Below are 15,438 nucleotides of genomic sequence, written 5' to 3'. Positions count from 1 at the left end.
AATCTCTCATCTCCTGTCTCCTACTGGTTTTAGGCCAACTTCCTCAGCTTGTCCTTTGGTATCCACACTTCAGTGATTTGTCTACTTGCCTCTGTAATGTCCAAGTCCCTGTTTTATTGTCTGACGGTATTTGTGCTGTACCATCTCCTACTTTTTCCTACTTCTAACTCTATTTCATGTTAGGGGGTACTTCTTAATTACTTCATTACGTGCCTTGGTACTATTGTGCCTAACCCAGACACCTAAAGTTGACACATTTCTAGGTTCCCATCACCTTTCCAATAACCTTTAATCATTATCTACTAAATGTAGCCCTAGAATAGCTTCAACTTCCTGGGGACTGTTACATCAGAGATTAAATGAGAGCATGCCATCTTTGTCAGCAGTTAAGAGTTAACAGAGCACTATGAACCACCTGATTATCTGAGGCCCAACTGATAATCCTAAACACAGGACTCACCCTCGGGAATTGACAGGGCCTATGAGATAATTTACAAGCATCAAAAAATACATGCCTGCATGTAAAGCACCATCTATAATCATAAACAGCTAGTTATAGCCAGACATTCATTCCACAAAAAGTTACTCTTTTACTTGAGAACACTGCCTTCTCTAGCATATCAGACAGCTTTAGGCAAGATGACCACGGACTGAACAGGGAAAAGTTATACCATGACAAGTCGAGTCAGTCGAATCAATCCCTTTGATGGTCAACAGGGTGACAGACAGCACAACTGGACTGCCTCAATATTCCGGAAAACTAACTGGACAGCCAGGGCCAACTTATGACTTTGGTTTCACTAGGACTAGATTGAAATCAAAGCAAACTGGTCATGGGAGATGGAAATGGAAGTCACAAACTAATGGCAGTTGGTCTCACTCGACTGTACCAATGCATGCGGGGAAACTACATCTGATTCAATACTAGCGTTGTAGGGGAAAAAGGAAAAGGAAAAGAACCTACTTTGTTTTTTAAGTTCTTCAATTTGTTCTTCCTTTAAATCTAACTGTTCTGTAAGTCTTGATGCTGAATCCAGCGCAACATTTGCTTCATCCAAACGCTCCTGAGGAAGAAAAGTTCATTAAAAAGCAGCATGCAAAAACTATTTCACAAACTATAGGGCTGGAAGACATCTTAACGTCAGTCAACCCCTTTCAGCTAAAGAAGCTGTATTTCTGTGACCTTGGGCAAGTTCATTTGATACTAATAAGTATCAAAGATAGAACCCACACTTCACAACACAATAATGTCTCTTTCAGAGAAACTAAATAAAAAAGAGAATGCTATTTAAAGACAACATGGTGACAAAAGTTTAAAAAATGACAATAATAAGAATAAAAACTACAAAAAAAATACAAAAAGTCAAGAAATATAGCAACAAATTTTTTTTTTTTGCTGTGTTGGGTCTTCGTTGCTGCGCATGGGCTTTCTCTAGTTGAGGCAAGTGGGGGCTACTCTTCGTTGAGGTGCGTGGGCTTCTCATTGCGGTGGCTTCTCTTGCTGTGGAGCTCGGGCTCTAGGCGCACAGACTTAAGTAGTTGTGGCACGCGGGCTCTGTAGTTTGTGGCTTGTGGGCTCTAGAGCACAGGTTCAGTAGTTGTGGCACACGGGCTTAGTTGCTCCATGGCATGTGGGATCTTCCCAGACCAGGACTCGAACCCATGTCCCCTGCACTGGCAGGCGGATTCTTAACCACTGCACCACCAGGGAAGTCCCAACAAATGTTCTTTTTTAATTTTGGCAAGTCTGATGGGTATAAAGTGATGTTTCATTATTACTTTATTACTTTAATTTTTATTTCTCTAATACATACTAGTGAATTTGAGTAATTTTTCATGTTAATAGGACAGCTGGATCTGCTCTTGTGCAAAAATCTTTGCATATCTTGCCCATTTTTCCATTGAGCTGTCTTTCTCTCATCAGTTTGTAAGAGCACCTTATATAGTAGATATGAACCCTTTGTCATCAGCGCTACAAATACAGTCACACATGTCCTACTTTGATTCTTGAGTTTTAGTCTAGGTTAGGCTCCTCCCTGCCCTGAACTGCACACTTGGTTTTCTAGATTTTCTTGGAATGTATTTTTCTTTTTTAACATTTATATCTATAAAATAGTATTTCTCAGTAGGAGTTCTTTCAACATTCCTGGCCTCTGGCCACTAAACGCCAGAAGACCCACCCACAGTCACTGTAACAGCCAAAAAGACCCCCCAGATTTCCAGCACCACTCCCAGCTGAGAATCCTTGCTTTAATACAGTTGGAATTTACTTTTGTATATAGTGTAAGATAGGGGTCCAATTTCATTTTCTTCCATATAGACAGCCGGTTGTATCTACTGTTTATTAGATAACCTCCTACCCTTTTCCCCACTGAACTGAAAGTAGTTTAGGGTTTAGTTTTAAATTTAATTCTCAAATATAACCTGGGCTCCATTTCTGGATTCTCCTTCTGTTCCACTAATCTAGTCAATATGGTATTGATTTATGGCTCTATTTTGACATTTAGTAGGCAAGTCCCTCCTCATCATTATTCTTTCACACAATTTTCTTGGCTATTCTAGAGGATTCACCCACGTAAATGTCAGGTCAATTTCATCATCTTGAATCAGAGTGTGACAGCTTTTTTGATGTATCATCTTGGATAGGCTAGTCCCCAGTTATCCAGTCAAACTTAAGGTAGGTATTGCTGTGAAGGTATTTTGCAAATGTAATCAAAGCTCAAATCAGCTGAATTTAAGGAAGGCACATTATCCTGGATAATCAGGGCGGACCTAATTGAACCAGCTGAAATGCCTTGAAATCAGGACTGAGGTTTCTCCATAAAGAAGAAATTCCATCTGTGGACAGCAACTTCAGCCCATGCCCACAGAGTCCATCCTGCTTGTGATTTTTTTTCCTAACCACCTGTGGACAACAGCTTTGGCCCACGCCTATGAGTTCCAGCCTGCCTATGATGTGATCCTCCCATTTTGACTGCCAAACCTACCTAACTTGCTTAGCCAGGCCCCACAATGTTGCCAATTCCTTGTAACAAACCTCACAGGTATCCATATATGGTATATACATCAATGTATATGTGTATGTATATGTATGTGTGTATGTGTACATACGTGTACACACATACACATCCTACTGGTTCTGCTTCTCAGGTTGAACCTTAACTGATACAAAGAGAGACTGAAACAAAAAATTTTAAACAAAATCAACAAGATTAAATTTAGTGTAAAGGAAATTTAAATAAACTTTCAAATGACTTTGTTAACCTCATAGCATTTATATTTAAGAAATAAGTAAAGCTTAAAAAAACTACACTAAGACATTTTTGAAAATTAACGTTTAGATTTAATTATTCTTTCTACCACATTTTTGCTTTTTATTTCACTAATTTCAACTTTTACCTTTACTAATTCCCTCTTAGTTTCTTCTGATTTATCTGTTGTTTTTCTAAATATATATTACATTAAAAAAATTTTTAAATAGAGCTAGTTTAAAAAGAAGATCTGGACTTCTAACAGTATGACCGGCTAGATATTTTGGCCCACTGAAAACAAGCGCGTCAAATAAAATGTCTTTTTAATGGGTTAATGAGCTAATGAGAAAGTAAGCATAAATGGTGAAAAAACATATTAAAAGATGCTTGACCTCATTACTAGAAATGCAAATTAAAACCATAAGATAGCCCTTCCCACCTACCACATTGGCAAACACTTTAAAAAATTCTGATAATGCTAGCATTGCCAAGGATGTAGAACAAGAACTCTTAGTACCACTGGTAGGAGAAAATTAGCACAAGTGCTTTAGAAAACAATTTGCCCCCAAATCTAATAAAATTGAAATTGCCCATATATATCCCATGATTCAGCAATTCCAATCGAGATACACACCTGAAACTCTTGTACATGTGCACCAGGAGATATAAACAAGGAAATTCATAACCACATTGTTTGTATGGCAGATAAGGGAAATGTCCTTTACCAGGAAAATGGGTAAATAAATTACATATTCACACAAGGAATACAGCAGTGAAAATAATGAAACTTCTAACACAGTAACTACACAGTTACGGCTGAAACTCATGAACATAATGCTAAGCAAAAAAAGCAAGCCTCAGAAGAATTCCATTTACATACAGTTCAGAATTCCATTCATACAGTTTAAAAATATGCAAAACCAAACAATGTACTGTAAAAAGATGCAAATCTATGTGATAAAACCATAAAGAAAAACAAGGGGGTAAAACACATAAAAGGTGGTAAGAAGGAGAGGAGATGTGGAGGGGTGCTTACGGAACTTCAAAGGGTGACAATCTTTTACCGGGTGGTGAGTACGTGGGTATTTGCTGTATTGCTATTCTTATATTTTATACGTATTATCTAAATATTGTTTTCCAGTCACTCAACATTTAGTAAAAATTTTAAAACATTATGGAAGTATGTCTTCAATTGTTTAGAATATTAATATGCCTAAACAGCATATTCACCTCTAACGACAGATACATAAATTTTATTACTTTCTACCAGCTATCACCAGAGTCTACTTATGACTCAGAAAAGTTTATCCTACATCAAACAGCAAGTCACTGTGGTGTCTCTTCATGGGGTTCATTTTATTTATTTCTTATATATAATATTTATAGGCATGAAATACAGCATAATAATAAAGAGAAAAATATTTTAAAGAATTAAGGTGCAATATGGTCACCTTATCTTTGATAAAGGAGGCAAGAGTATACAATTGAGAAAAGACAGCCTCTTCAGTAAGTGGTGCTGGGAAAACTGGACAGCTACATGTAAAAGAATGACATTAGAACACTTTCTAACACCATACACAAAAATAAACTCAAAATAGATTAAGGACCTAAGTGTAAGGCCAGACACTATAAAACTCTTAGAGGAAAACACAGGAAGAACACTCTGTGACATAAATCACAGCAAGAGCCTTTTTGACCCACCTCCTAGAGAAATGGAAATAAAAACAAAAATAAACTAATGGGACCTAATGAAACTTCAAAGCTTTTGCACAGCAAAGGAAACCATAAACAAGACAAAAAGACAACCCTGAGAATCCGAGAAAATATTTGCAAATGAAGCAACTGACAAAGGATTAAGCTCCAAAATACACAAGCAGCTCATGCAGCTCAATATCAAACAAACAAAACAATCCAATCAAAAAATGGGCAGAAGACCTAAATCGACATTTCTCCAAAGAAGATATACAGATTGCCAACAAACATGAAAGGATGCTCAACGTCACTAATCATCAGAGAAATGCAAATCAAAACTACAATGAGCTATCACCTCACACTGGTCAGAATGGCCATCATCAAAAAATCTACAAACAATAAATGCTGGAGAGGGTGTGGAGAAAAGGGAACCCTCTTGCACTGTTGGTGGGAATATAAATTGATACAGCCAATATGGAGAACAGTATGGAGGTTCTTTAAAAAACTAAACATAGAACTACCATATGACCCAGCAATCCCACTACTGGGCATATACCCTGAAAATACCGTAATTCAAAAAGAGTCACATACCACAATGTTCACTGCAGCACTATTCACAATAGCCAGGACATGGAAGCAACCTAAATGTCCATCGACAGATGAATGGATAAGGAAGATGTGGCACATATATACAATGGAATATTACTCAGCCATAAAAAGAAACAAAACTGAGTTATTTGTAGTGAGGTGGATGGACCTAGAGTCTGTCATACAGAGTGAATTAAGTCAGAAAGAGAAAAATACCATATGCTAACACATATATATGGAATCTAAAAAAAAGAAATGGTTTTGATGAACCTAGGGGCAGGACAGGAATAAAGACACAGATGTAGAGAATGGGCTTGAGGACACGGGGAGGGGGAAGGGTAAGCTGGGACCAAGTGAGAGAGTAGCACTGACATATATACACTACCAAATGTAAAACAGATAGCTAGTGGGAAGCAGCCGCATAGCACAGGGAGATCAGCTAGGTGTTTTGTGACCACCTAGAGGGGTGGGATAAGGAGGGTGGGAGGGAGACACAAGAGGGAGGGGATATGGGGATATACATATGCATATAGCTGATTCACTTTGTTATACAGCATAAACTAACAACACTGTAAAGCAATTATACTCTGATAAAGATGTTAAAAAAAAAAGATACAGCAAAAAAAAAAAAGAATTAAGGGTGCAAAAGAAAAAGATCTAATGGGATAATACACATTATTTTAATCCATGTGAAATAAAATACCCAATATATTTTGTTGAAAACAGAAAATTATACAGTTAAAATTTTACACTAATTTTTTTTAGTGATCTCTAAAATGCCCACCTGTGCTAAAAATTTAAATCTCGTATTTGCTGTGTCTATTCTAAACTATAAGTAACATGAGGGAAATCCTGAATATCTTATTCACTGTTATGCCTCAGTGACAATATTTACTAAATTAACTGTTTAGAAAAAAAAAAAAATTAACTGTTTAGGAGATTATTTCCAAGACAAAAATTCTACAAGTAACTGTTTTGTGCATAATAAAATTTACAAGAGTAAATTATTTCAACCAACCTGTAATGATACAAGTTTTCCTTCCAGATTTTCTGCCTTTTTCTTCCATTCAGCAACAAGTTGGTTGTGTTTTTCTAGTTCAGCAGAATACATAGCTTTTTCTTCTAAAGAGGAAAAAAAAGTTATATTAGTATTTTGTAATTGTGTGATAAAATTAGAATTTTAAACCACTTGAAATTTTAATAATTCAACAAAAATAGTTCAAATGTCTTAACAAGAAAATTATATATGCCTTAGTGATGACGTTAACTGGAATTAAAGTAATGAGATCACTTTCCTCTGCTTAAATCCTTCTCCACCTTGTCCATCTTGCAAACTTTCCCTCCCTTCAGAACTCTACTCAAATATTTCCTCTTTAGCAAAACTTTCTCTATGGCCTCAGTACCATACTATTTTGTACACATGTCTACTCTAGTATTATACAGAGCAGACCTAGAGAATTCTTACGTATAAAATTCAAAATTTCAACCATAGGAGTAACCCTGACATGTACGTATGTACAAATGTAAAGTTTTGCTCAGGCACAAAACTGTAACTTCTTTTTTTTTTTTTAACTGTAACTTCTTTAGCTTCATTAGCCTCACATCCTCTAACCGCCTGCCCCTCACTAGCAGTTCATGCATTGCCAGTAATTACAGAATGTACGAGTTGACAAATGGATGGGTGAATGATCTAAAGGGGGTAAATCTGATGATGGGAGGTAGATGTGAAAAAGCATATTTGGTTATCGGGGTACGTGTGCTCCGGTCACTATTACTATGTGCCTAGAAGAGTACTTTCCACCTGAACTAGAAAAATGCAGTTACCTTCAAGTATAGATGAACAGCTAAGAACAAATTAATCAATACTTCAAAAGAGTAATTACTGATGATTAACTCTCTTTAGTGGATTCAACCTCCAACCAACATCTCAACACCTATCTTTTTTTTTCCTATGTGTGCCTCTCTCTTCCTTTGTATTCCCCTTTATCATGTGATCTTTACTATGTTACCCTCATACTTCCCTCACCTCTCGCCTTAACTAAAGTATCATAATATGACACTAAAATAATTTTTTTAATAATTAGTATATACAGTTTATGTTCTCTACTCTTAACTGTAAGAAAAGTCTAATTTGTTGATGGCTACTTATCTTCTCCCCCTACAAGTGGGTAACCTTTCAAAGATTTCCCTATGCCTAATCTAAAACAGCACTCAAGCCAAAATTCCCAAAACTACCGCTGATCTGTGAACAACACAGGTTTGAACTGCATGGGTCCACCATATGTAGATTTTTTTCAGTAAATATACTGGAAACATTTTTTGGAGATTTGAGACAATTTGAAAAAGCAGATGAACCACATAGACTAGAAATATCAAAAACATTAAGAAAAAGGTTATGTGACGAATGCTTGAAATACATATAGATACTAGTCTATCCTAACATAGGCAGAAGGTGAGTGATAATATAAATTTAACAATATGTTAGTTTTCTTACTGTTTTATAACCTTGCTTCCAAAGAATCACATTACCATAAGGTATGCCTCTCTCTCTTGTAATTGGAGAAACTGCATATCAGCCTATCATCACAAGTAAGCGGTTTTTAAAAAAAATGTAACGTTTCCAGTACTATATTACGAATATGACTATATTACTGTATACCATAAAAATTTTATAACCATTCATTAGTGTAAAGGTTAGGCTATCATAAAGCAATAATATTGCTACTTCTTCATTATCAATCACGAATCATTATACCTAAATATGAATTTCTTTTTCATTTTTGATGTCTAGTGTTAGTAATATGTATATTTCATTTTTGATGTCTAGTGTTAGTAATATGTATAATATCTACAGGGTTTTCTATCATATAAGAGAATACTGATGTAGGTACTAATAGACAATTCATTTTGTAAACAGATGACATAAACTTATAGTATCAATAAATACAGTACAGTGAATGTATTTTCTCTTCCTTATGATTTTCTTAATAACATTTTCTTTTCTCTAGCTTCCTTTATTGTAAGAATACAGTATATAGTACATATAATATACAAAAAAATGTGTCAATTGACTATGTTATTAGCAAGGCTCCTGGTCAACAGTGGGCTATTAGGAGTTAAGTTCGGGGGAACTCAAGTTATGGGTTTTCAACTGCATGGGGGGTAGGCATCCATCCTAACCCATACATTGTTCAAGGGTCAACCGTACAATAACTCTTCTTCAATGAAAGACTGGCCATACAACTGACCGTGCTGGAAATGCTCCAGGACCATCTGCAGGTTGGAGAGTGACAGAGCATACTGCTTTACTTGTTCCTGAGACATGGAAAGCTGTAGTGCAGTTTCATCCCTTTGCTTCGATGCCACATTCAACTGTTCCTGCAATGACTCTACCTGTAAATTGGCCTGATGGCTTTAAACAAAAAGAATAAAAGTCAAACTGTTTCTATCTATTTAGACACTTTGACAAGATGAAATACCTTCCCTACATTTTACTGCACTAAATGCAAGTTATATTCAAAGTATTTAGATACTTTAACAAGATGAAACCTCTTCCCTATGTTTTTTTTATTGTGGTAAAATACACATAACATTTACCATTTTAACCATTTTTATGTGTACAGTTCAGTGGTAGTAAGTACACTTGCATGGCTGTACAACCATTACGACCACTCATCTCTAGAACTTTTTCATCTTCCCAAGCCGAAACTCCACACCCATTAAACAATAACCCCCTCTCCACCCAGTAACCACCATTCTACTTTCTGTCTCTATGAATCTGACCTTCCCTACATTTTATTGCATTAAATTCAAGTTAGATTTCAAAGAAACTTGAAGAGTTCCTCTGACCTTCGTCCTCCCTGCGTTTGTTAATTCAATCATCCTTCCTGTGAAGGTGACTTTGAACAAATGGCAGTCATTTTAAACACAGAACTGGGCTAAACAAGGTATGTCAGCTTAAGAAAAATTTAAAAATAGCCTGCAACTTTGTGTTTCGAGGCTAAAACTCTAAGATGTAATTTATCATAAACTTGTAAGTTGTAAGGGATCTTGGAAGTCATTTTGTCCAGCTCCAACCCAACAAGCAATGGATTCTGATACCCGCCTTGCTTTTGGCACTCACAATCCTAGTGAACTCACAACTTTCCAAAGGTTATCCCATCTTTTACTGTCATCTTTCTTTCTGCTTACATTAAATATAATAACCCCTACACCTGTCCCAAATCAGAGATCCCTAAGAGAATTACAGAACATCTATCCAGGCTTATGTCACCGAGGTACTTCCTTAATGTACAATTATTACATACAAAATACTGCAATAGCCTTTCCTGGGTTTTTAATATCCAGTTAAGTTTTTATTCAGAGCAGGCCAATAAAACCCATTAAGAGCAGCTCACTTTGAAGAAATTTTACCCAATAGCACCCTCTTTTGGAAAAGGCAGTAAACTGATAACCAGAGGACTTAACTCTCCCCTCTTATGTCCCTGGACTTTATTCAATTTTGCTGGTTAACAAATCACTCAAAGGGTGATTGTAAGGATGAAATGAACTGTGATGTCATTCAAAAAGTTAATAAATACAACAAGATGTTACTATTGTTAAGGGCTCAAAACACCATTATCTGATTCTGTAGATTTGAGTTACTTATACACCAAATATTTACTGAACATCTATGAAACTATGTGTAAGAATGTATACTGTGGGAAGAGTGTGACATAAATGGCATCATTCCTACCCACTGGTGGCCTTACACTTCGTTGGGTGGGAGAAAGTGTAAAACAGCTCAACAATTACAAATACCCCTAAGAAAAATACAAGTGCCCTATGAAAGACTCAAAATATTATGCAGGTTCAAAGGAAAAACATCACACTAGGGATTGATTTTGGATTTGAGGAGTGGGGTGCTAAACAAATAATTCATCATGAAGTGCTATTTGAAGAATAGGTGGGATTAACAGAAAAACAGTGGGCCCAAATCATGACAGTCTAACCTGGTTTTGAAAAAAGGAGAAACAAGACCACAGCCCTACCTTCCGAAGGTTATTCTGCAGTTATTATGAATAGTAAACAAAAATAGGCAGAGATTAGAAACTATTTCAATTAGAGAAAATAAGGGCCTGCAAATTGAAAGGAAAGATGATCAATCTTATAGACTAAGGATGTTTTGCTATTTCTGCCAATGTGAAACACATACACAAATGTTCACTCACTGTTTTGATTCTCATTTTAAACAAGTTCTTCTGAGTCTGAAGGTACAATAATACATCCTACAAAGGGGGTAAGGAGTTCACCCTCAGAAATACTATCTCTACTGGCCTATAATCTCTTTGCAGAGATAATATCTACTATATCCTTATATTTCCCTCAGCACCATACAGTAAAAAGTAAAAAGATAAAAAGATGCACATACAACTAATGGGAAGATAAATGGACATGATTTTTTGGGAAGATTATTTGGCAGTACATTTCAAACGTTTTAAAAACAGCCTTTCAATCAGAATTTCCATTTCTCAAAATTTACACTAAGGAAATAATCTGTCATCAACACAAAAATACCTATTTTGGGTTATCAGAACAGCACTCTTGGGCTTCCCCGGTGGCGCAGTGCTTAAGAATCTGCCTGACAATGCAGGGGACACAGGTTTGAGCCCTGGTCCAGGAGGATCCCACATGCCACGGAGCAACTAACCCCGTGCGCTACAACTACTGAGCCTGCGCTCTAGAGCCCACGAGCCACAGCTACTGAGCACGCGTGCCACAACTACTGAAGCCCGCGTGCCTAGAGCCCGTGCTCTACAACAAGAGAAGCCACCGCAGTGAGAAGCCTGTGCACCACAACGAAGAGTAGCCCCCGCTCGCCACAACTAGAGAAAGCCCGCTCTCAGCAACGAAGACCCAATGCAGCCAAAAATAAAACAAACTTATATAAAAAACAAAACAGCACTCTTAGTAATTCTGAAAAGTTCAAACACTCTAAATGTCCAATAATAAATGAGTGGGTTAAAGAAATTATGGCAAATCCAAATAATGGTATACTATGCAGCCACAAATGATATTGCAGGAACATATGGCTTAATGTGTACTCATATTCATATTAACTGATAGAAGCAGGTTACAAAACAGTATAAATAGTATGATCTCAATTTTGCTTTAAGAAAATAATATGTAATATATACACACATATACAGAAGCATACAAAGGCACAAAAAAAGATTATCTCTGGATGAGAGAGTCTGTGGCTTTATGTTCTTTTGGTTTATGTGAGTTTCCTGAAGTGGAAAATATGTTTTTGTAATAAGAAAAAAAACAACAACACATTTTATTGAGAGAAATAAAATTTAAAAATATATAAGCAGGGACCTGGTCACTCAAAAGTTCTAACAAGCCAAGAGTTAATTCACATTGACCTAGGCCTTTCCCTTGCTACTTCCTTTACTCTCTCCTTTATAATATCCAAACTTTGTTCAACCTTACATCACTTGATTAAAAATTAAATCACATAAATTAAATTAGTTCTTGGGGAACCTGGCAACGCTAATTAAATCAGTAAGAATTTAAGTCTAGCCTCCTAAAATGATGAGAAGCAATTATCTAGGATAACAATTAAGATCTGGAGAAACCTCAGTTTGAATGCCAGATCTGGATAAGGGTTACAAACCCAAGTGTGAAACCTACATGTGCACTTTGTGTGCCTGACCTTGGGAAGGTTATTAAACCTCTTTACCCTTAGTTTCTTAGTCTATAAAATGGAGATAATGAATTTTGTGAGAATAAAATAAGGTAGCATATGAACAATTCTGAGTCTGACACTCAGGAAGTATTTAATTAACGCTAATACTAAAAAAAAAAAGAAAAAGAAAAAAGAAAAAGTTACCTTGCATTTTCCATTGCATTAGAGGATGAAACTAGCTTTTCCTCCAGTACTGTTACTTTCTTTCTTAGCTTAGCCTCTCTATCTTCTGCAGCCAAAACTTCACGGGTGTAAGAATCTTCTGATTCTAAAAGATGGTTACGCAATCTCTCTAGCTCCTGGTTTAAGCGTAATTCTTTGTCACGTAAATGTTGAACCTAGGTAGAGGATATTTCTTTTATTTTTCTTCCATAAAATGCTCCCCCTTTCCCCTCCTACAAGCCACTCTGTTATCAAGTCTTTCCCCATTATTGAAGTGTATTAATTGTATATTAATTTCTCATACTCCAAGATATATTTATGCTAAGAAAAAAGGCTCCTGAAATCATCTTAAATATTCATTTGGAAGGTTTACTTTGTAAGATCTCATTCCCTGTGGCTATAATAATTGTACAAAGTACTAGGCTTTTTGTGACAGGCCACTTTTTCAGTAAATCTCATTTTTTTCATACTTTGTGGGTAGGAAATTTTTCTTATATCCAAGATATGCCATCTTTTTCTTTTCTTGAGGTATAATTTAATTTCAGGTATAAAACATAATGATTAGATCATGGTTTTTGCTTGAAAACTGAAACAGAACGCACTTTGGGAGATCAAAATCCTACTAAAGCGCATCAGAGTAAGACTAAGAAAAAAATCACCTAAGAGAAATTCATTTTAATTGATAATCTTTATAGTTTTCTTATTTAAGAGTTATTAGACTTAAGTGTTTGAATCACTATTTCTTTAAAGTGAAAGTATACCTCATTCTGTACAGCAGTGTTTTCCATTTGTTTCTGTTTCAGGGCCAACATGACTTGATCTCTCTCCTGCTGAAAGATAACTGTCTTCTCCTGCATTGACTTAACTGCATTTAAAAGTTGATTTAACTCCCCAGTCTTGCCCTTTTGGAAAGAAATAACTTTAGCTTTAAAGAAAGACACATTTAAAAAAAGACATTTCTTCATTAAATAATTTAAAAATTCAGTTAACTATGTCAAAGTCATCCAAAACAAGGAAAGTCTGAGAAACCATCACAGTCTAAAGGAGCCTAAAGAAACAATGACAACTAACTATAATGTATCCTGGATGGGACCACGGAACAAGAAAAGGACATCTGCTAAAAAATTAAGATAATTCAAAGAAACTATTAATGTATCTATAAAGGTTCATTAGTTGTTGCCAATGTACCATAGTAACATAGATGTTAAAAGGGAAACAGGGTGTGAGGTATATGGGAATGCTGTACTATCTTTCCAGCTTTTCTAATAATCTGAAAGTATTCTTAAAGGAAAAGTTTATTTAAAATGCTTTAAGAAGAACTCAAAAGACACAATCTCTTCAAACTTACCCTACACAACAAAGCATACACAAACCCCCAAATCACCCAAAAGTAAGAGAGAGAGAGAGAGAGAGAGAGGGAAAGAGGGAGAGAGGGAGTGAGGGAGAGAGGGAGAGGGAGGGGGAGGGGGGAGAGAGGGAGGGAGGGAGGGGGGGAGAGAGAGAGAGAGAGAGAGAGAGAGAGAATGAGAGAGAGAGAGAGTGTGTGTGTGTGTGTGTCTATTCATCAGGCATATGCAACTGTTGTTAGGGAAAGTAACAGTGTGGAGTTGCTGTCACAGGAGAAAAAGGAAAGTCATTTCACATGCACAGGCTATTTTAAAAGAACATTTTGGCAACAATTTAACGAAAGCAACTCTGGAATGTTATCTTTCTAAGACTGTTAGGAAAATTTATTCCTGAATGCCTTCCATGCAAGAACAATATATTAAAGCCGGCAGGAAAAAAAAGATAACCTTTCATTGCAGAAGTAGGGCCATGAATTTAAGATGACAGCTAGAATTCTAAAAAGCACAAAAAAGTGTCAGACTGTTTACAACCAATTCTTTTCTGTGTTTGAGAAGTGCGTATCGTCTGAATCTATTTATAGATTGGTATCATTTTTACATTTTCATGTAAACTTTCCATTTCTTTAAGAATATATAACACGTCCCCCAGGACAAATCATTGAAACCAAAACATAAAACCATCTGTTCCTTTTATCTCAACACCCCCTCCTGGAAAAGAAGGCCAATATCATCCAAACAGTTTTTCAGTTAAACATTTTTTTCATATCAGAGAAATGCTTGACAAATAAAGAGCTGAAGATCTCCTGCTGAGAACACTCCTGTCTCCCTAAAGAAAAATGCTGTTATATTCAAAATAAAGGTATTCTTCAATTATATAGAATATTATAAGAAATCAATTAGTTTATGCCAATTACCCTCAAGTAATACAATACTTAAGTACAACTTAACTAACTTAGGAAAGCTTCCTGAAAGGTAGGTGAGCCTTAATTAAATCTGCACACTTTGGATCTATAAATGTCAATGAAATAGAATTAGACTGTACAAGATGCTAAAACTACAATAGGAAAAAACATATAAAAAGAATACTTTATTGTCCTCCTCTCCTCCATTGTACTCTTACAAGCCCTAAGATGCTACACCCAATTTTGGCTAGTGAGCAATAGAAAGCTTCTACCCTCTACCAGTCTTTTTCATACTGAATATATATCAGTACCATAAGAAGCTAAGAAGCTATTCCTGAAAGGAGGAGCACAACTCAATACATCAGTGTATCTATTTAATCAGATGACAAAGAAGGGGAAAATGAGGCAAGACTTTTCTTATCAAGCGAAAACTACATCAAGCATTCACAAACTTTAATCCGAGACTTTTAAAATAGAATTTAATTGGCAAAAGAAGTTAAATCATTTTGTAACTCGTGCCCCGCAACATGTAAACACTCAAGAAGCAGTTGTTGGGGCTTCCCTGGTGGCGCAGTGGTTGAGAGTCCGCCTGCCGATGCAGGGGACACAGGTTCATGCCCTGGTCTGGGAAGATCCCACATGCCGCGGAGCGGCTGGGCCCGTGAGCCATGGCCGCTGAGCCTGTGCGTCCGGAGTCTGTGCTCCGCAGCGGGAGAGGCCACAACAGTGAGAGGCCCGCATACCACAAAAAAAAGAAAAGAAAAGAA

General features: G+C 36.3%; 1 protein-coding gene across 3 annotated transcripts in view; it reads right to left on the bottom strand.

Annotated features, from left to right (window-relative positions):
* Positions 1 to 15,438, bottom strand: part of TRIP11 (thyroid hormone receptor interactor 11) — a 65,945-nt gene that overhangs the window by 19,662 nt on the left and 30,845 nt on the right. For all 3 annotated transcript variants that reach the window (XM_082647145.1, XM_082647146.1, XM_082647147.1), the window contains exons 12-16: positions 13,185 to 13,325; positions 12,406 to 12,599; positions 8,780 to 8,943; positions 6,550 to 6,653; positions 965 to 1,064 (exon numbers count right to left, since the gene is read on the bottom strand). In XM_082647145.1, the coding sequence (XP_082503271.1) occupies positions 965 to 1,064; positions 6,550 to 6,653; positions 8,780 to 8,943; positions 12,406 to 12,599; positions 13,185 to 13,325 (703 nt within the window). The remainder of the gene's footprint in view (positions 1 to 964; positions 1,065 to 6,549; positions 6,654 to 8,779; positions 8,944 to 12,405; positions 12,600 to 13,184; positions 13,326 to 15,438) is intronic.

This window comes from Grampus griseus (assembly GCF_964374135.1).
Source record: "Grampus griseus genome assembly, chromosome: 2".
In the NCBI taxonomy this organism is placed as follows: Eukaryota; Metazoa; Chordata; class Mammalia; order Artiodactyla; family Delphinidae; genus Grampus; species Grampus griseus.
This window is presented reverse-complemented; position numbering and strand designations above follow the sequence as displayed.